The 20,992-nt window shown below is 36.7% G+C and overlaps 1 protein-coding gene across 1 annotated transcript; it reads right to left on the bottom strand.

Moving 5' to 3' along the window:
• Positions 1 to 2,065: 2,065 nt before the first annotated feature.
• Positions 2,066 to 9,987, bottom strand: LOC145167021 (alpha-1,4 glucan phosphorylase L-1 isozyme, chloroplastic/amyloplastic-like). Its single transcript, XM_079086100.1, has 15 exons — positions 9,509 to 9,987; positions 8,722 to 8,963; positions 8,310 to 8,411; positions 8,017 to 8,193; positions 7,659 to 7,934; positions 7,293 to 7,570; positions 7,032 to 7,149; positions 6,242 to 6,592; positions 5,037 to 5,189; positions 4,569 to 4,697; positions 4,214 to 4,450; positions 4,041 to 4,117; positions 3,748 to 3,934; positions 3,453 to 3,653; positions 2,066 to 2,496 (listed from the first exon to the last, which is right to left on the bottom strand). The coding sequence occupies exons 1-15, from the start codon at positions 9,723 to 9,725 to the stop codon at positions 2,380 to 2,382; spliced, it is 2,862 nt and encodes a 953-aa protein (XP_078942226.1). The 5' UTR covers positions 9,726 to 9,987; the 3' UTR covers positions 2,066 to 2,379.
• Between the last annotated feature and the right edge of the window lie 11,005 nt (positions 9,988 to 20,992).

The following is a 20,992-nucleotide window of genomic DNA, read 5'->3' as shown; positions in this document are numbered from 1 at the left end:
CTCAAGCTTATCCTTCCATGAACTGATTGCAACATAGTATATAAGAAACTATGAAGAGCATGTGGGACTTCTAATCTAGCTTGCAATTAAGGACATAATGGTGTGTTTATATGTATACATGTGTTTGTATAGATCTAAAACCAAAGCCCTAGAAAAAAAAATCCATAATTCATATATGAAAATAAGGATTCATATATATTTTCAACTTTTTATCTGATTCACTATTTGATTTTTATTTTCAAAAAATCTTTTCGTATTTCTATTTTTTTAGAAAAACCATTTGTATATATATTTTTTTTCAAAAGCATTATTTTTTTAAACAATTGTTTTTTTTCTTCAGAATACAACTTAATTTTTTTTACTATAAAACAAAGTTTGTTAACCACTAGGGGTGAGAATTGTTGTGTTTTTTTACTAAAACCTAAACTAAACGAAATTTTTCTTTTCTGTCTAGAAATCCCAAAGCATCGATTTTTCCGTTTTCAATTTCTCTTTTTTTAATTTTGTTTTGCTTTTGCAAGTTTTTGTTTTATTTTTATTTTTTATGGGTTTCTTCTTCAGTAATGTTGCCAACACCAAATCGAACAAACTAGTAAACCCATTCTTTTTATTTTTGAACGGTTGTATGTATTGAAAAGGCTAGCAACAAAAAAACCATTAGTTCATGAAGGATTTTGCATCCACTCATTTCAGTTCATCCTAACTTTACGATTTCTATTACAAAACCAATTGAACGAAAAAGAGACAATAGAATCAAACATATACTCTTTCTTATACTTCAAGGTGTCGAAATGTAACGCGTTTCAATACATCCACATAACCCAAATCAAAATGACGTCTCCATAATCACCATATGAAACCGAGCAGTTCCTTGGCCATCAATCCAAATCAAAGTGACACAAACTAGTAAACGCACTCTAACTGGTCAAGAGTGACTAAAGTGCAAAGTTACAAAAATTTCAATAGTTTTTTTTCTAAAAAATATAATGACTTTTAAAGTAAAATACGGTTTTTCTAAAATTTTCACTTTAATAATGTTGTATTTTCCATGACACCCCGACATATAAAGCTTATGGTATGGCAAGTTGAGATTTCTAACTCTAAAGATTAAAAGTAATTATTAGTATGGATGTTAACTAGACTAGTCATATTTTAAAGTTAGTATTAAAAAAAACCTAAAAAAGGTTTTTTTTTTTTTTTTAATGACCAATATTTTTGAAATTCGTTACTGCGGATCACTAACCAAAAGTTTTATTTTTTTTTTTTTTGACAAAAAAAAATATATTTCAGATTAATATTCCGGATTTCAGACATATATTCTGGTTTTCGACAAGTTCAAAATCCGATGAATAATTCCAAAATTTCAAAAAACTATTTTGTTTTTTATTAAAATCTAACAAAAAGTTAGGAAAACAAAGACACACAAGATGGTTGCAAAAAAAAATCAGATCAGCTAATGGCAACAAACGATTTACAGTTTTTGGCCTCTTTAATAGATTAACTATTCTTTTTATAAGTTCTTTAAAATTCATTTGTGCTCGAGAAGGATCGTGGTGGACATAAGATTTTTCCAGGCAAATCTAGACTTTAAAGAAGGGTTCTTTATTGTTCCTTTGCTTCAACTTCAATGGCTGATTGTGACATCTCCTATGACGTTGTAAGTGTTGGCCTCTTTGTAAGCCTTTTGTTACATATTTATATTTCACATATAAATCAGTTTGTTGTCATTAGTGATATTGGTGAGAGTCCGAAATGATCCATTTAAGACAAAATGGACATTTTTGCAAAATATAAAAAACTGTTATTTCTTTAAATACATCATTTATAATAGTTAGTTGAATCAATAGCCCTTATTGAAATCTATAAATTGTGCTACGCATTAGTTAGAATATTTTTTAGTGCTACACAAACACATAAAAACGTAAGTTTTATCATAATTTTGTCTTTGCATGGTTAGTTTACAATAGTCCAAACTACTGGAAAGAATAATTTTTATTTCTCTTTTTTCGTCATACAACTTATGTTTCGATTCTAAAAATAGTTTTTTTTTTCCGACTTTACAAACTAGAAATAACAGCTTTGTAAATAAACAATTAAAAGTGTGATATTATTCTAAACTTTTAAATAAAAATGGAAACCCTAAACAACACAAATTTGATAGCCATGTGTTTCTTACTCCTTGCTAATCAGTCTCTTTCTCAGTCCTAAAGGGTTGTTGTTGAGTACCCCGACGACCTCTCTCACAAAGTTTATTTTAATTATTATTTGCTTAAACTTATTTAACTACTTACAAATTATTTAATAAAACTTAAACAAACAACTTCAACATAAATGTGTGCATGCAAGTAACATTTTTTTTTATTGACATCAATGGATTACCTAGTTGTGTTGAAGAGGTTGAATGTTCCATATGTCTCGAGCATACTCATGAATTGTTCGATCACTACTAAACTTGTAGGACCCAGCTGAGTTCAAAATCGACATCCTTGTCCATCTCTGAAAAACATAATTAATGTAATAAAAAAAAAAAAAAAAACTTACCATTTTATATAAAAATTTACCAAGCATTAACAATAATGCATAATTAAATGGTTAAAACAAGTATGTTGTATATTAGTATATAGATTGGCAAAAGTGTGAAACTTTTCTAGCCTTATGATGTAACAAACTTATCACACAAAATGTATTATTTACTAAAAATGGTTAGTTTGTAACATTAAATGGTTAAAATGTAACATTAAATGGTTAAAATGTATGTCCCATATAGATTAGTAAAATTGTGAAAGTAGCTTGCAGTAAGCATTTTGGATATTTCTATGATACTTTCATTATTTTACCAATCTATACAACATACTTTTTATAACCATTTAATGTCAAATTTACTAAAAATGGTAAGTTTGTAACATTAAATGGTTAAAGGTATGTTGCATAGATTGGTAAAATGGTGAAAGTATATTACAATTTTTTGCAGTTATACATTTCTGACATTTCTATGTTACTTTCACCATTTTAATATTTTATCACTCTATACAACATACTTTTGTAACTTTTCTTTGATACTTTCACCATACTTTCAACCATTTAATGCTACAAACTTACCATTTTACCATTAATGTAAAGTGTAGATAAAGTTTACCATTTTTAGTAAACTTTACCAATCTATGCAACATACTTTTTTTAACCATTTAATGTAACAAACTTACTATATTATATAAATTTTACTAAAAATTGTAAGTTTGTAGCATTATTTAGTCAATGTCTGATTGAGTCAGACCTAAATTCTTATCAGACCCTGTAAGAAGCATATCAAAGGCTACAGGACCGAAGAAGAGGCTTCTACCAGACCCAGTAAGAGGCATACGAGACATCCCCTTAATCGTTTAATGTAACAAACTTGAGATATAATGTAAAAATTTACTAAAATTAGTAAGTTTGTGACATTAAATGCTAACCTTTTGGTCTCTATAAGCCTCATCGACCTTCTCTTGGCATTCTATGTAACTTGGGAAGTCCTTCCCTACAAGGAAGTAGTCCCCACAACCAAATCCTTCATTGCCTTCTAAAGATCCCATTAATTCATCATAATTGTAAGCCCCAAATACACCACTTCTTATGTATTCCTTCACTTCTTCGAAACAAGGATCAGGCACAAACTGCAAGAAATAGCAACATACTTTAAAACTGATAATAAATAATAATATTTTATTATTATAATAGGAGGAAATGAAATTATGAAAGTAGAAATACCTTTCCCTCAGCTCTTCCCTTTCGTAACCCTGATATCTCATGGGCTCGAGCACCAAAAAGGAAAAAGTTGTCTTCTCCAACTTCTTCCCTAATTTCCACATTTGCCCCATCTAATGTCCCAATTAAGATGCACCCATTCATGGAGAATTTCATGTTGCTAGTTCCACTGGCTTCCATTCCAGCAGTACTGGAATGGAATCAGAGCAAGTAAATGTGAAGTTTTATATATATAGGAATGCAACAACAATGGAATTGATATGATGAGAGTTGGAAACTTGGAATTGGAATATTACCTTATATGCTGCGAAAGCTCACTTGCGGGAATCAACAATTCCGCAACACTGACATTGTAATCAGGAACGAACACAACCTGTAAGGAATGGAATGGACAAGGTAGAATGGAATGAGTAATTCCATTCCTTCTTTGATTCCATCAGAGCATTAGCAAAAACTACCTAAACCATACCTTGAGTAAGTCCCCAATGTCAGGATCATGGTTTATGGTGGCCCCAACATCTGTGATGAGTTTCACAATTCTTTTGGCTTGTGCATATGTGGCGAATGCTTTCCCCCCAAATATACAAACCCGAGGGGTAAATTTGTCTTTTCTCTCAATGGGGGTCATTTCTTTCATCTTCTTGTATCGGTAAACAATTCCCAGGATATTTAACAACTGTCTCTTGTATTCATGAATACGTTTCACCTAAAATAATCAAAACTTTGAATAAGAAAGGAGCTAAAAAGGAAAAAAGGTTAGTTAAAACTTAAAATACAATGACTTGATAAAAAGAATTTGAAAGTACAAAATGAAAATGGCAAACCTGGATGTCAAACATTGCATCAGGACTAACAGAATATCCTGTTTTCTCTTTAAGGAATGACACAACCTTGATTTTGTTGCTCCTTTTTGCAGCTTTCCACTCACTTTGTAGATCCTCATTATCTGCAAACTGAAGAAAAAAAAAAAAGGTCAATAGTTCCAGATCACAGACTTTGTCTTTATCCAAATAGACATCATTTATTCATAACCACACTTAAAAGTTAAAACATCACATCAAAAAATATCATTATTCTAAAAATAAAACTAACATATTTTTTTTATTATTGTTACTGTTTTAAATTATAACATTTACAATGTGTAATTAGTCATTTCTTGATTCTTATATTAAGATTTGAAATATCATAATTAATAGTGGACTCGTTTTAAAGCTCCTGATAAAAAATTTATAATGATATGAATTGTGATGAATATATAGAAAAAAGGAAAAAGATAAAATTAAATTTATTACCTTACGCAATTCTGCCAATTTTTCAGTGTTGAGTACCCAATCTTCTCCACCAGTCCACTTGGTTATGATTTTACTGAGGGCAGGATTGCAGTAATATATCCATCTTCTTGGTGTCACTCCATTTGTTTTGTTTTGAAATTTCTCAGGCCATAGCTGCATTTGTTTTATTTTATATATAAGAATGCAACACCAATGGCATTAAGATGTGTGATATTAATCATTATTAGCAATTAAACAATCGAGTAAATTACATCAATGGTCCCTAAGTATTGATGTTTTCATCAATTTTTGTTTTATATATGAGAATGCAACAACAATGGCATTAAGATGTTTGTGACATTATTAGAAATTGAGTAAATTGCAAAATTGGCCCCTGTGGTATCCTTAAAAATGCAGTTTGAGTCCAAAATTGAAAGTTCCATGCAGATTTGGTTACTTGAGATTAACTTCCGTCTAAAGAAAGGACTCATACTGCACTTTTTGGGATACCACAGGGACCAAAACTGCACTTTTTGGGATACCATAAGGACCAAATGAGCATGAAAGTTTCAATTTTGGACTGAACATGTGAATGAAAAAAAATGGACTCAAACTGCACTTTTTGGGATACCACAGGGACCAATTTTGCGATTTACTCTTAGAAATTAGACAATAGAGTAAATTACAAAAACAGTCCCTGAGTACTGATGTTTTTTTTTTTTTTTTGCAATTTTGGTCCAAAATCTTTCCTATCGCAATTATGGTTAGTATTTGAGGTTTTTGTAATGTTTTGGTCCCTGTTCAAATTAAACTATATTACCATTTTATGATTTATCTTATAATTACTTTTTATTTAATTAATGTTTTATTCAATTATGAAATCAGATTAGAAAAGAGGCATGGCTTTCAGTCTTGTGGTGTTGAACAAGATGAAGAAGGTGGAGGCAGAGTCACAGGAAGGGGTGGTGGTGGTGGGTGGTAGGGCTAAGTCATTATAAACTTATAATAATATTATTAAATTAAAATAAATAACAAATATTTATTTAAACATCATCAGATAAAGGGCAATATAGTTGTATTACTTGAGACAGAGAGCAAAATTGTTATGATCCATCAAAATAAGGACCAAAGTTGCAAAAGGAAACATTTTATACCAAATTTTCAAAAAACAGCGATACTCAGGGACATTTTTGTAATTTATTCCAAAGAATATGTTTATTGTTTACCTTATAAAAGTCGTTGAAAACATCCTGTTTTACAATTTCACTGTGAATTGCAGCAACCCCATTGACAACATGGCCACCAACAACACATAAATTAGCCATTCTGACCAATTTTGGTGGAACTGGAGCTGCTTCCAAATCCACCACTTTCTCCTTTTCTCCAACAATATCATCTTCTTCATCATCAGCAGACACTTCACTTGTATCAAGGGCAGAAACGTCTTTTGGTTTGATAAACAGATCAGCTATGGAAGATGGCAGCTCAACATTTTCAAGAATTCTCATGGCATTCAACTTTCTTTCCAACAATTCAGGATCTGATTTACCAAATTCTGCTACTATCTCATTCACCAGCTGTAAGAATATATTAGCATGTCAAATATATTTATTATACAATTTTAATAAAGGGATAATCACAAAAATGACCAAATTGCGTGTTCTTGTTTAATAAATTGACCACCTTTTTACCCTTTTAATAAAATGACCATCAATTTCATAATGGGGTCAATTTTGTATTGCCAAATGATGATGTTTCATTTCGCAAAAAAAAAGTTTAAGTTTTTTATTTATTTATTTATTTTTTTTTTTTTTTTTTTTTTTATTTTTTTTTGCAGTGTTCTGTTAATAAAAAGTAATTTTGCAATTGACCTATTGGGAAATAGGCGTTCAATTTGTTAAAAGGGTAAAAAGTTATCAATTTGTTAAATGGGAGTATGGGACCCACTCATTTATAGTAATTTTTGTGATTATCTAAAACCCATTTTGGTAATTTTGGAAACCCATTTTGCTTTACCTCCTCATCAATCATCTCTATAATTTCAACATGTCTAGGGAGAAGTTTCTGCATGAGTTCTAAACTCCATTTCTCTAATGCTTCTGGTAGAACAGTATGATTGGTGTAAGCTACAGTTCTGACAAATTTCCAAGAGTATGTCAGAATTATCAAATCTTGATTATATGATGTTTTTAAAATAGAGATGAAAAGGTTATATACATATATATAAATATATCTATGAAAATATATCAATATTGTGCATGTAAAGAAAAGGAATACCTTTGGGTAATATCCCAAGCTTCTTTCCAGCTAATGCCCTTCAAATCCATCAATATCCTCATCAGCTCAGGAATGCAAAGGGTAGGATGGGTATCATTCATTTGAACAGCAACTTTTTCTGGAAACTCATTCCACATCACATTCACATTCACCCCAGACCTCTTCTCAAAACGTGTGATAATATCTTGAAGAGAAGCAGAGCATAATGTATATTGTTGTTTCAGTCTAAGAGTTTTTCCTTCCAAAGAATCATCCCCTGGATATAATATATAACATATCTGGTGGAAGGAAATATATATATTTAAATTTTAAATCAATATTCAATACCATGTAGAATATATGAAATGTACATATAATTTCATCAACCTTTTCTGCATTTGCTTGGGTTTCACATGCTTTAGTGTGGTCTCCAGAGTTAAAAGCAGATAAATCAAAATCTGAAGGTGGAACTTTAGTGTCCCATAAACGAAGGTTAATTGTAGTTTTTGTTTTGTATCCTGGAATTGGAATATCATTTGCAACTGCAATTATATCTTCTCCCCCTATCCAACGTTTCTTTCCATCAGAACCTTTCACAACTTTCCCATAGAATTTAATGGGATATGAGATGTCATTTCTCACAATCTCCCATGGATTTCCCATCTATAATCACAAAATTAAGTTTTCATAAGCTCATAAGCTCATAATCTCACATGGAAAACAAAAGGATAAAATGTCAACATACCTCAAGCCAGTTTTCAGCAACCTCCTCCTGCCCTTCTTTTGTGATTAGCTGTTTGAACAAACCATATTTGTATCTGAGCCCATAACCCCATGCTGGATAATTTAATGTTGCTAAAGAGTCAAGAAAACATGAAGCAAGCCTACCAAGTCCTCCATTTCCAAGAGCAGCATCTGGTTCCTGTGAATGTTTGACACAAAAGTTTAGTATTAAGTAATAAGTATATATGTCCTTTAAGAAAAAGAAAAAATAGAATGTAAGTTTGTATACGAGTGAATAAAGTATAAACTTTTCACCTGTGAAACCACATTCTCAAGTTTGTGGCCAAGCTTGCTCAGAGCTTCTCCATAAGCACCAGTTAGCTCTAAGTTACCAATGGCATTCAGTAGTGCTCTTCCCTACAAAGAATATAATTATAGTACAAATATAAATTAACTGCATACTCTAAATTAAATTAGTTTTGGGCTTTCATACTCTTTAGAAAATGTTTTGGCATTTATAAAAGAGACTAGTTTTCCTTGATAAAGAAAGTAACTGAAATGCGAATGATGGTCCAAGAAAGCATCTCAGATTTAGGTTTGAATGATAATGTAATGTATTTTCGTTGTGTTTTTTTCTGATATGTGAAAGATCAATGTAAATAAAAGGTTATTAGGTTGAATGATAGGGATTTAGATTAGATTATGTTGAGTAACCACTGTGACAAACCTGTAGAAACTCCATAGACAGATAGTAAGCTTGCTTTACATTCATCCTTTCGTACATATCATAAGTTGCATTCCAGTTGATGATGAGTGAGTCACGTATGCTTTGTGCAGTTGCAAAGTATGCCTTGGGGAGATCAAATCCATCAGGAGAAAATGATGGTGTGAACTCTGCATGGTAAGTAATTCTTGATGCCACAGCTTCAGCATCAGATTTTGATGTTTCAATATTACTCCCTGCATCTCCTGATCAATCAAGCAAACAACAACCAGTTGGATTATGTTTCATAGAAGATCACAATTTCAAACAAGTTTGATAGGATTTAAATATGAGAATTAAAGTAGTGAATCTACAGGTTGTCAATTCAGAACTCTCAAACATCATATAAATATACTAGTATTACCATGTCCATATTGATGAATCCAGTTTGTTAGAAAGCACACATTACCCTGTAATATGTTCATACACACACTGAATATCTTATATCTTCTTTAGATCCGCAGTTCTATATCTTAAATTTTAGCTCATCTAGTCCTAGAAAATGACATGAATGCTTCACAAGATATTTAAATACATGTTCACATATCACGAATCAAAGAACTTAACATTTACCAGATTGATCAACAATTCACATACAAACATAACATGTGTGGAACCATTCAGCTCGCACACAAGCCTCCATTGATGAGAATTCCAGAAATTGGGATTCAAGTTCAGAAAGACACACAGACCTGTAAACATACACAGACCACGAATTATAACTGGAGAAATGTAGGATGTAGAACCGGACCTTGTTCGACGGTGACCGGATCCTTCAGCGTAGGCTTTGCCTCACTCCTCACATAAAAACGCCGTTTTCTGAAATCCGCAGCGGTGGTGAAGAACATATGGTTCGACGTCTTCTTGCTGAGATTAAAATTGATCAACCTTGAAATTGAAGAACAATGCGGTAACGTCAGTGCTCCTCCGCCACCAGGGCTTGAAGCAGTAGCAGCACAGTACGCCATTCCCACAGACACTGTAGAGATCAGTGAAACCCTTGCTACTATCAGTAAAGCTTCTCTTGCTAAATTTCCAGTAATGACCGGTTTTTACAGGCAGAGAAATCGATTATCCGTGTCTGTATTCACTTTATCGCCATTTACGTGTGTTGCTGAGCATTGGAAGTGATCAAATCCCGAGAGTCATGTGCTGGGCGCCAAAATCGATGAGTTGCAGTCACATGTGGCTCGAGTGCTTTACAAGCAAATCCAAGCATTAACAAGAACATCCTTATTCCTGGAAGGATTAACGGAAATGCCACATGACAGACGTCTTGAATAGAAAATGGCTGAAAAAAATTCACTATAATATTATGGTTATTTTGTGTTTAACTAGTTCAGTTTGATCGAAAAAATCATCTAAATTTTTTATTTTTTTATTTATTATATCTATCATTTTTATCTTCATGGGAATGGTCACATGCAAGCCACCGGAAAAACGTTATCAACTCAGCGTCACTTCAGCTCCACCATCAACCCACCACCAACTCACTACACATTGGAAATGGTTGTCACTTCATAATATTTTATTTTTATTTTTTTATGATTAAATTAAATAAAAAATATAATAAAATATTTTGCATTAATTAAAATCACATTACATTAATTCAAAAACATAGAAAATTAAACCTAAAAAAATAGAAAATTAAAGCTAAATTACTAAAAAATATAGAAAATTAAACCTAAATTACTAAAAAAAAACATAGAATCTAGTTGCGATATTTGTCGAGAACTTGTTGTTGAATTTTTAAAAATGCGCTTAAATTTTTCGGGTTGAGATTCAGAAGCGGCACCGTGTTTACAGTTTGAAGATCAGTGAGTGTCATTTTTCGCCGACGAGCTTCCTCCGTTGATTCAAATTTTTTTTCTAAAAAACTTAAAGTTTTGTCTATTTTCTCCGCTAGTACATCCTCGTTGGTTGATTTTTCGCTTGAAGACGCCCCCTTTCTCGCTTTGTCCCTTCCCGGTGGTCGACGAAGTTGGACGTCCGGTGGACCCTTCCCCTCGACGGCGGCGAACTCATTATTGAGGTCGAGGCTAACACCAATGTCCGACTCGGAAGTTCTTGCCCTTTTGTTGGAGCCGGTGGTAGATCCTGAATGTGTCGTTTCCGGATAAAGGACCCATTTTGAACCATTACGACAAATTTCCTACACTTTTTGGTTGGCGAATGGTTTACCATTGTTGGTAATTTTGTATTGGTACAACGCGGTTGATAAAATGTTGAAATTGTTGCTACTACTTCTATGCATATTTTTAAGGTTGTCAAATACGCCGTTAAACTTGGTGCAAGTCGCTTGAAGGTCACGTCATTTTGCATTAACCGAGTCGTATGTCTGGTTCGTTTGTCTTCCTAATAACGTGTAGAAGTGGTCTAAAACACGATTCCAAAAACTTTGACCCGTTTGCGCGTTGCTGTAACGACGTAGATTTTCAAACCAAAATTTTCAATTTAAAACACATATATCGCAATAATAAAATTCCAAAATGTCACAAAGTCAAATCATCAATTCTCATAATTAAAACAGTATGTATCAAACTCCAGGATCCTCTCAAACATAACTCAATCTCTGATGTGTGTACAATTAAGCCGACGCCCTCCCGCGATCCAAATAAGAACCTGAAACACATAACACGTAACACGGTAAGCACGAAGCTTAGTGAGTTCCCCAAAATACCACATCACATTAGCCACTCGAGGCTATAACATTGTAAGACCCTCCGGTCTGTGTGTCTCAGTGGGACTCTCCAGTCTCATAGCTTGTTGGACCCTCTGGTCCGGTCTAGGTCGTTGGACCCTCCGGTCCAGTCTGGTTGAGGACCCTCTGGCCTCATAAATCGTTGGACCCTCTGGTCCGGTCTGTAAAGCTCCACATGGCATAAATCACAAAGAAATAATGCACAGCATAAAACATAAGGCAGGATAACATAATACTCAATGTAAGCACATAAGACCTTCCGGTCACACATAACTACCACTCAAGGTAAGGTATAGTGAGAAGACTCACCTCAAATGATGAACAGCCCCTATAAACGCTGCTGCTACGCACCGGCCTCTAACTCTATGCCAAACCCACAATTATCCCAATTAGGAACTAAGTCCCAACTCTCACTCATTAGGTCTAAAGGTAGTCCACCAACCGACCCATCAATTACCTAAAACCCATTGGGCCCACCACGGCCCAATAATAAATGGGCTCTTCCGAGGCCCAACTCCCTCACATCTAATGGCAAGCCCAACTCAAGGGCCCAAAGCACATATATATAATCTTCTGGTCCAATACTCTATTGCACAAGTCCAAACTCCTGGCCCAACACTCAAGGCCCAAAATGAGACTTAGCCCAAAAGTCCACAGTGAGGTTACGCGGGGCGTACCTCTCTTGGTACGCTCAGCGTACTCACGAATCCATATTGGCCATCGGGGACACTGGGGCAGTACGCGGGGCGTACAGGAATTACGCTTAGCGTACTCCCCAGATTCACTCTTTCTACTCATTTGGTCTTAAACAGTTAAGACATTACCCAAAACCCCAGATCTGGACTCCCTAATGGCACTTACTCCATAAAGTCAGTGACTTTAAGCCTTTGCATGGCTGGGAAGGTCACAAACACCCAAAACACTCGCTTCCTTATCTCAAAAACCTCCTATCTCATGTATGGCTTGATTCCAACGACCAAGATTGGATTTTTTATGACATAACACCACTAAATATACTCAAAGGGACATATATTAGGCTCTGGAGTTCAATCAACTCATAAAGCTTCAAGCTTTGGGACCAAAAACCCTAAAATGGACCCAAAACAAAAACTAGCACAACAATAAGCAAGTTCAAAACTTGATACCTCTGGAAGATGCACCAACAAGAGAAGAATATAGATCCAAAAGCTAGGTGCTCAAGTTATTCTCTTTCAAAGCTCCTTCTTCTTCAAAGGCCAAACATAACAAGTGATCACCCCACTAGATCCACATGAGAAAGCCACCAAGATTCAAACTTTATGCTTTCTGGAACTAGATCAACATGATTAGGGCTTGGATCTACAAGCTCCAAGCCAAGCAATGCTTCCTCCAGGAACTCCTTCTTCCACAAATATGCACCAAAAACTCACTAAATCACCAAAATGCTCAAGAATCACTCAAATGGAGGCTTAGGATCGATTTCTAGGGTTTAGAGGGATTGAGGCTGAAGATATTAGGGTTAGGTTATGAGATAAGGAGCTTAAATAGGGTCCAAGACCCTAAAATAGGATTCAGGTCTGATCAGCGTACGCCCAGCGTACATATGGTACGCCCAGCGTACTCCAAAGAACATTTGCGACTACCCCTGGTCAGTACGCCCAGCGTACTTGCTTCTGCACTAGTACGCCCAACGTACGCTTTGTGTACGCCCAGCGTACTCGGCTAAGCCTGCAACCACAAAACTTCTGAAGGCCATAACTTCTTCGTTATAAATCCGTTTCCGACGATCCTTATATCCAAGAAAAGGTAACGAGAAGCCCTACACTTCTATCAACTTTATTCCTCCTGAAGCCCACTCGAACTCAGATCCAAAATTCATGAAAAGCCCGCACCAGCGCCTTTAATAATACATTTGGGCTCTAAAGCACAAACCGAACTCTTTTATCACACAACCTACCTTACCCATATCCCAAAAAGGCCTAAACCTTTATCTTTCAAAGCCTCAAATCCTTCTCATACTCAGATTAAGGCCCACGGGCCCTAAATCACAAAACAATATGGAACAGGATGTTACAATTCTCCCCCACTTAAATTAGATTTCACCCTCGAAATCGTTCTTTTTCTTCGCATAGATCGAAACAAATAACCCGAGATGCACAACCAAAAAATCTCTTAACATTCAACGATTCTTCTCTCGAGACATCCGAAACCAAATAGAAATTCCCAAGCCGAAGAAGGACGGACCCCTTTTTTCCGTGGAGGTATCTGCTCTAACTCTCCCAAACTGGAAAACTATTGTGGTCTATCTCCCCGTCAGACCGTCCATGCACACCTTGAAAATCGCTCATCGAATAACAGACTATGATAAAACACTCCCAACTTCGAGTACCAGGTCAGCTCCCGACCCAACAGTTGAACCCCCAACGGCTACCCCTTGCACACCCAATAAAATGACTTTACAACCCTCCTGTTCACAATAGCTATCTCAGCTCATCACGACATGCAAGTCACGTAGTTCTCTTTTACCCCAAGCGAATACTACAACTTATCTGAAATCGTCTCACCTTCGACCTTTGTCGTCTACCAACCACTGATTCCATGCGTTTCGCGGTCCTTCCCATACCGACGAACTTACTCACTCTGGTCTAATACATCTGATGGAGAACAATACTTCTCAAAATGAACCCATCTACGAATCTGAAACCTCATCTTGCCTACTAAACACACGGACGAATCCAGACTCAAGCTCTAGAGTCGGATTCAACAACAGAATTGGAACCACTCAATTCCAATCTTGAACTCAACTCATGTCCCAAGATTCGCAATCCATGCGTACACCACTTCTCCTATTCCTTTCGGTTGCGACAACCACAACTCGATTCAGAATATAACGATTCCCGGCAAATATGGAGACCCCAGTCTTGCCCCTGGTTCGACCATCAGGCTCCCAAAAACTCAATATAAGGGCTACCCAAGCCTAAAACTCTTCTGCGTCATGCTCTGGTCAGAGGGTACTTCATCACAACACCCTCTCGTTGGCTAGTGAGTACTACGGCTCCCCGCAGCATCACAACAACCTCCCGCTGACTAGTGAGTACTACGGCTCCCCACAGCATCACAACAACCTCTCACTGACTAGTGAGTACTACGACTCCCCGCAGCATCACAACAACCTTTCACTGACTAGTGAGTACTACGGCTCCCCGCAGCATCATAATAACCTCTCACTGACTAGTGAGTACTACGGCTCCCCGCAGCATCACAACAACCTCTCACCGACTAGTGAATACTACGACTCCCCGTAGCATCACAACACCCTACTGCGTCCACTAACTCATGCTCAGCGGACCAACATCGATAGGTGCTCACACTTATCCAAATTATGCATCATAATTTCTGACGGCAACCGTCACGACCAAACCCCTTTTCTCGCTGCAATCCATATCCTTAAATAACCCCATTAGCCGAAGGGCTCCCACTGGAACCATAGATACTTGATACACCACTTGCCGTCTCAAACTCAAAACCCAAAATAATCTGAAATCCAAGGCATTAAACTCGGATACCTCGGTACACCATCACAGAACCTTACGATGTCTTGCCTCAGCCACTGATCTCCTACCTACGACATCATACTCTGATACGCAACGCATCTGTGACAACCCGAATTTTTTTTTTAATTTTTGCCTTGCAAAGCTCATCCAATCAAGTCAACTGGATGTCAGACTCATTTTTGCTATCATTTAGCCTCATTGGAGTCCGTTTAAAGGTTCAAAGCTCAGTACATTCCAGCATTGAGCATAGAAATGGATCGCGTAAACTTCTAGCATCAAATTCGGGCCTTAAACTCCAACATCAGGAGTGTACGGCCGCACACTGGGTGTGCGGCCGCACACCCCTCTCCTGGCAGCACACTCTCGTGTATATAGGAGGGACTTAGCCTTCTTTCATCTCTTTTCACCCTCCCAAGCCTAGAACTCGATTTTCTCTCAACTACCATCCGATTTTGAGCTTAGATCTTCGAGTTGGTAAGTGTTCTTCTCCCGATTTGTTGTTAATCTTCATAAGCTAGATACATCCTTTGATTTCATCCATTTGAAATCATGTTTTGTCTAGATCTTCAAGTTACACCAAGAACACATACTTGTTCTTGGCGATTTTGGGCCTCCTCGAGCTTCCGGATCGTAAGTACTCTTCCCTTAAGCTTAGAACTTGTTAAGAACTCGAGATTAAGGCCTTGAAACTGCCCAGAACTCAAGAACATATGAGTGTGCGGCCGCACACACTCATGTGGTCGTACACCCTCCAAACACCCTCAAAACACCATCAAAACACCCCTAAAGGCTTGTATACTGTAAATACCATTCCCCAAGCTTGTTACTTACTAGATATGAGCCTTAGAAAATGTCCAAAACATGTTCATCAAGGAGTGTGCGGCCGCACACACTCATGTGGTCGTACACCCCTTTGTTTAGTGCTTAAGGGCCTCCAAAGTGCCTTTCTAGCTTCAACACTTGTTGAGAAATTGTCCCACAAGCCTCCCCACCTTTGGATAACGTTTTTGTGCACTCATTACCATGAGTGTGTGGCCGCACACTCCCTGGCCGCACACCCATCAATATGGCCATACACTCCCATTTAGTGAATCACATGTGATTCCAACACTTGGACAAAGTGTTTCCTAGTCTCGTGAGGTGTTTCCTTGCATTTGGTTGCTTCTAAGCACTATAATTATGTCAATATATGACAATGTATATCATTTAGGACTTGTTGTGTCTCGGGACTTCATTCGTGGAACTTCTCATCCCTACACGCATATTCGTTGAATCACCCACATCAGGTGAGTTCATACCCCGTAATGAATCTTTTAACGGTTTTCAATGTTTTAAGGGGGGGAATACAAGTTGAACACAATGATAATTGTGTAATTGTTTGTTTCAAACATCTTTCAAAATATTGTTTATGCCTTTTATAAGTGATCAAAACATTTCAAAAACTCTTTTAAAGTTATGTTACTTTATAGTTTCACAAAACTCCGTTCTTTTTAAAGTACTGGCATAACTTGGTAGATAAAAGAGTCTTTTCAATATCAGTTCAAGGAAAATATTAGTAAACTATAATAGGTATAGTTTAGGAAAAACACTATTCATTTCCTTCTAATACAATAAAGCATGCAAGGAGTCAGTTCAAGTACATTAAAAGTAAACTATAATAGGTATAGTTTAGAAATCCAGTTCATGCTAGATACAATACACGATAATATAAAGAGAACCCACTATAAAGAGAAACAGGGAGGAATACACCATACTAAGTACCGGGAAAAATCACGTTAATATATCTTGCCGGGTTTGCATTGACACTGGTACGATTTCACGTACCAGGACTAGCAGACGCGAGATGATAAACCTAATAATATATCTTTCCGGGTTTGCATTGACACCGGTACGATTTCACGTACCAGGACTAGCAGACGCGAGATGATAAACCTAATAATATATCTTGCCGGGTTTGCATTGACACTGGTACGATTTCACGTACCAGGACTAGCAGGCACGAGGTGATAAACCTAATAATATATCTTGTCGGGTTTGCATTGACACTGGTACGATTTCACGTACCAGGACTAGCAGGCACGAGGTGATAAAACTATCATAATATATCTTCCTAGTTATATACTAGTTCACATTTAAACCTTTAATTAACCGACTTAGGACTAAAGGCTACTTTAGACTCCCCGAGGTGTATCGTTCATTTAATACTACCTGGAGTCTGTATTTTATTACTTTATAACCAGTGGTGTCATTGCTGAGGTAAAACATTATTTTCCCTATTACATTTACTTGTGATCTTCTCACATATTCATTAATGTATAAACTATATTTAGTTAAAGATAGTCTCACTTGGGAAAATACCTACTAATACAAGGAAAGAACACCCATAACATTTGATGCCTTGGTAGAAGGCTACGTTTAGTAGAAAGGACCATAATGCTAACCTTATGATTCCCTAATGTATACATCAAAGGATACATATATATCAATAGGATCCGACGGGTAATAGGATGTGTGCTTTCCGCTTCATTTCCTGTTCCTTGTTTGGTTGTGGGCTTGGAACAGATTCACCCAGTCTACTATCTATCCGATTCTAGATATATATGTCCAGTATACATTGAGTCATAATGAGGGTACCAGGTATGGGTCAAGTCATAGGACACAGAGTCAATGCACAGTTTTCTAGTACCGAGCATACTTTCCAAATCAGAACTTTGAGTATGCAAAACTAGAAACTTACTAGTTAACGGTTTTCATTTTATTAAACCAGTATAAACTTAAAGGACCTTATGTGATTAACTCTATAATACTTTAGTTTATACATCACGGATATATATATCATTAATATCCAGTAGGTAGTTGGATGTGTGCTTTCCGCCTTACTTCCTGTTCCTTGTTTGGTTGTGGGCTTAGGGCAGATTCACCCAACTAACTCTCTATTCGATATTAGATCATATATAGCCAATATAAACTAAGTGATTATAGGAGTAATCACTGTGGTCACCATTTTATTTTAGGAAATAAGAGTTTTCCTTAAAGAATATTTTCATTAAATATAAAGGAACCATTACAATTAACTCCATGAGTAACAAGTGAATACACCGGGGTTATATACTACAATGATCAAACAAACAATGGGATGTGTGCTTTCCGCCTTAGAGCAGATGCGTTCAATCGATTGTTTGTTTACTCTGAATTGTATATCACTTGTATACATTTAGTACTCATAGAAAGGACTGTAGAATCATTTTACGTATCTTTCACCAAAGTAGAAAATATAGGATTTTCTAAGAGGAACTAGCGAACTTTTCTAAACAGAATTTACGATTTATTTATATCACTAAAATCTTATGAACTCACCAGCTTAATTGCTGATCAACTCTTTCAAATAACTTGTATTCTCAGGAGCCTAGTAGACAGGTACTCGCACTGGGATTCAGAAGATGGAGCAGTATAGTTTCAAGTCTTGCTTGTTATTTGCTTATGTATTTTATGTTGTGTGATCACACACTTTGTAAACGCTTTCTTTCTAATGAAATGGTTGTTCATTACTTTGCTTACTATAATGCATGCCTTGTGATACTAAACATGACGTCCTTCACCCCAGAACGTTTCCGCCGTTCCGGTTTTGGGGTGTGACAGCATCCCCGCAGAGTTCCTTTCATCACTGATCTTCCTGACACGCAACCTGAAATTTCGGAATATTCCAATTCTCAATTGAAACACGGATAAATGGTCAATGACTCAGAAAATGTTGACGACTATCCAAAACTCCCTCCTATAATGCTCAGAACTCATGCAAGCAAACCCATAACGACCCGAAAGTTGGTTTCCTAATCAACTCCTGTCCTTCCCAACTGCATATACCTTGCTCTGCACCTCGCCTCGACCACCAATAACCCTGGTCTCATGAATCCGTTCTGCAGGTCTCTATATTCAGTTCTCTAACCGCCCTTGAACAAATTTCTGATCCCCTCAATAAAATACCCGGTTCTCCCCCACTTAGGGTTCGACCCATCACCGATTGGCGCATTAACAATCTATCCCACAGACTGTTTCTACCAGTAACATCGCACCTACTCTTGGAAGGTGCTACGCAATGCTCGATGATCTCCCCGCTAGAGACCAAGCAACTCCAAATACCCCGAGTCTCAGATGAAATCTTCAGAAACTTCTCATCATGACTGCCTCTGGTCATTCAGAATCTTATACCATCCCATTACCGGACATCTCAACTGCCCAAAAGTAAGCCCGACTCTTAGTCTGGAAATAATGAACTATCATACTCCTCATCCTCGACTCCTCAACCAACGTTCCATCATGTGAATTATAATAAGAGCGGAGACCTCATTACCATACTCGATACTCATCATAGACAATAAGAGCCACCACCCTGACATACTCATCTTGATCGTTCGACGCTGCAGCTAATACATGCCCTACTATACTCAAATAGGGTGTATCCTTGTCCTTGACCATCTCAGTCCCCACTGACAACCTGCTCATGCTATATCATTATCTCGCGGCAGACATACTGCCCAAATACTCCTATGGAAGATCGCCATCAATACGGAAATAGCACAACTCTGGTCACAGAAAGTGACATCTCCTCTGTCGGCCGATTGCTCAACTCAGACCGTACTCCTCCATAGATCACCATTTTCTACTCATCCCTGAGTCTTGCGACTCCAACTGGCATCTTATCAAACATCCCTCGGAAACTAACTCGATTTCCCTCTCAAGGTATGCTCCATCGAAACTCATTCAACATGGCCCTCTGGCCCCATACTCTTTCACGTCTGATCTTAATCTGACCTACCACATTGGAATAACTGGTAAACCATAAGCACTAACCGTCACGAGTCTTGGTACTCAAACCATGTGACCACCTCTCGATCTGCTATGAATCATGGTACTCGAACCATGTTATCGCCTCTTAATATGCTACGAATCATGGTACCCGAACCATGTTCTCTTTTCTCAATCCGCTACGAATCATGGTACTCGAACCATGACATCGCTTTTATGAGTTTTAAGAAACTTTAATGTGACTTTTCATATAACTTGAGGACAAGTTACACAAACACATTTTAGAATCCACTCTTAGATTAAAATGGATCAAAGACACATAATCAATCAATCTTTTCTATTAATCTAAGCAACTCATATGAACAAGATAATTGGAATCAAACTTTTTCATGTAATTAGCATAACACTTAAACTAATACAAAACATGAATCTATTGGCAATTATCTTTGAAATTGGATTAGCATGAACATTACCACATCAAAAACAAGTTTACAAGTTCAAAAACAGCTTAGGGTAATGTTCCTAGTCCAACTCCAGTCAAAAACATCAAACAGCAAGCTGTCAGCACCCAAAACTCGTCGAGTTCCTTAAGGAACTCGTCGAGTTCATGCCCAAAATGATAAACTCGTCGAGTTTTTTGCATAAACTCGTCGAGTTTTATGGTCTGGACAGTTTCAGCTTTGAAAAAACAAGTTTGCATCAAGTATAAGTGAAAACAAACCTGGCTCTGATACCACTGTTGGGTTTTGAGCATTCTAACACTCCTAAGTGTACATGCAACCCTAAATACCTTGGATCTATGTTTTCTCCATTATACATGCAAATATGAACTTTCCAAGGTATTCATCCTAACTAGCATAATAACATTGATTCATATGAATATATCAAGTTAGAATTACATACCTCTTTGATGTAGAATGACTTCATGAAGCTTGAGTGCCTAGTGCCCCAAGTGTGACACCTCAAATGGTTCACACAACACCAAATACACTTGGAATAACTTGAGAGAATTGGAACACTTCATCAAATCGGCTAGCCCTTTCTATCACACATCGTCGCTTATTTTCTCCAAGAATAAGATCATTATATAGTTAGGGTTACACCATGTAAACCCTAATTGTCATGGCCTTTCATTTCCATGATCCATGGGTACAAATACACCATGGAGCATCCATGGAGCATCTTATGGGTTTTA

The sequence above is a fragment of the Lactuca virosa genome, chromosome 3, assembly GCF_052849685.1.
Source record: "Lactuca virosa cultivar CGN04683 chromosome 3, Lactuca_virosa_CGN04683_v6, whole genome shotgun sequence".
NCBI classification, from domain to species: domain Eukaryota; kingdom Viridiplantae; phylum Streptophyta; class Magnoliopsida; order Asterales; family Asteraceae; genus Lactuca; species Lactuca virosa.
The sequence above is the reverse complement of the archived record's forward strand: the minus strand, read 5'-3'. Positions and strand labels throughout refer to the sequence as shown.

Coding starts and splice junctions, on each gene's coding strand:
- LOC145167021 (XM_079086100.1), bottom strand. CDS start 9,725: ATGGCGTACTGTGCTGCTACTGCTTCAAGCCCTGGTGGCGGAGGAGCA. Junction 8,194..8,309: donor TTGAGAATGTGGTTTCACAG/GTGAAAAGTTTA, acceptor AAACATTCACAG/GAACCAGATGCTGCTCTTGG. Junction 2,497..3,452: donor AGGCTTATAGAGACCAAAAG/GTTAGCATTTAA, acceptor TATGTTTTTCAG/AGATGGACAAGGATGTCGAT.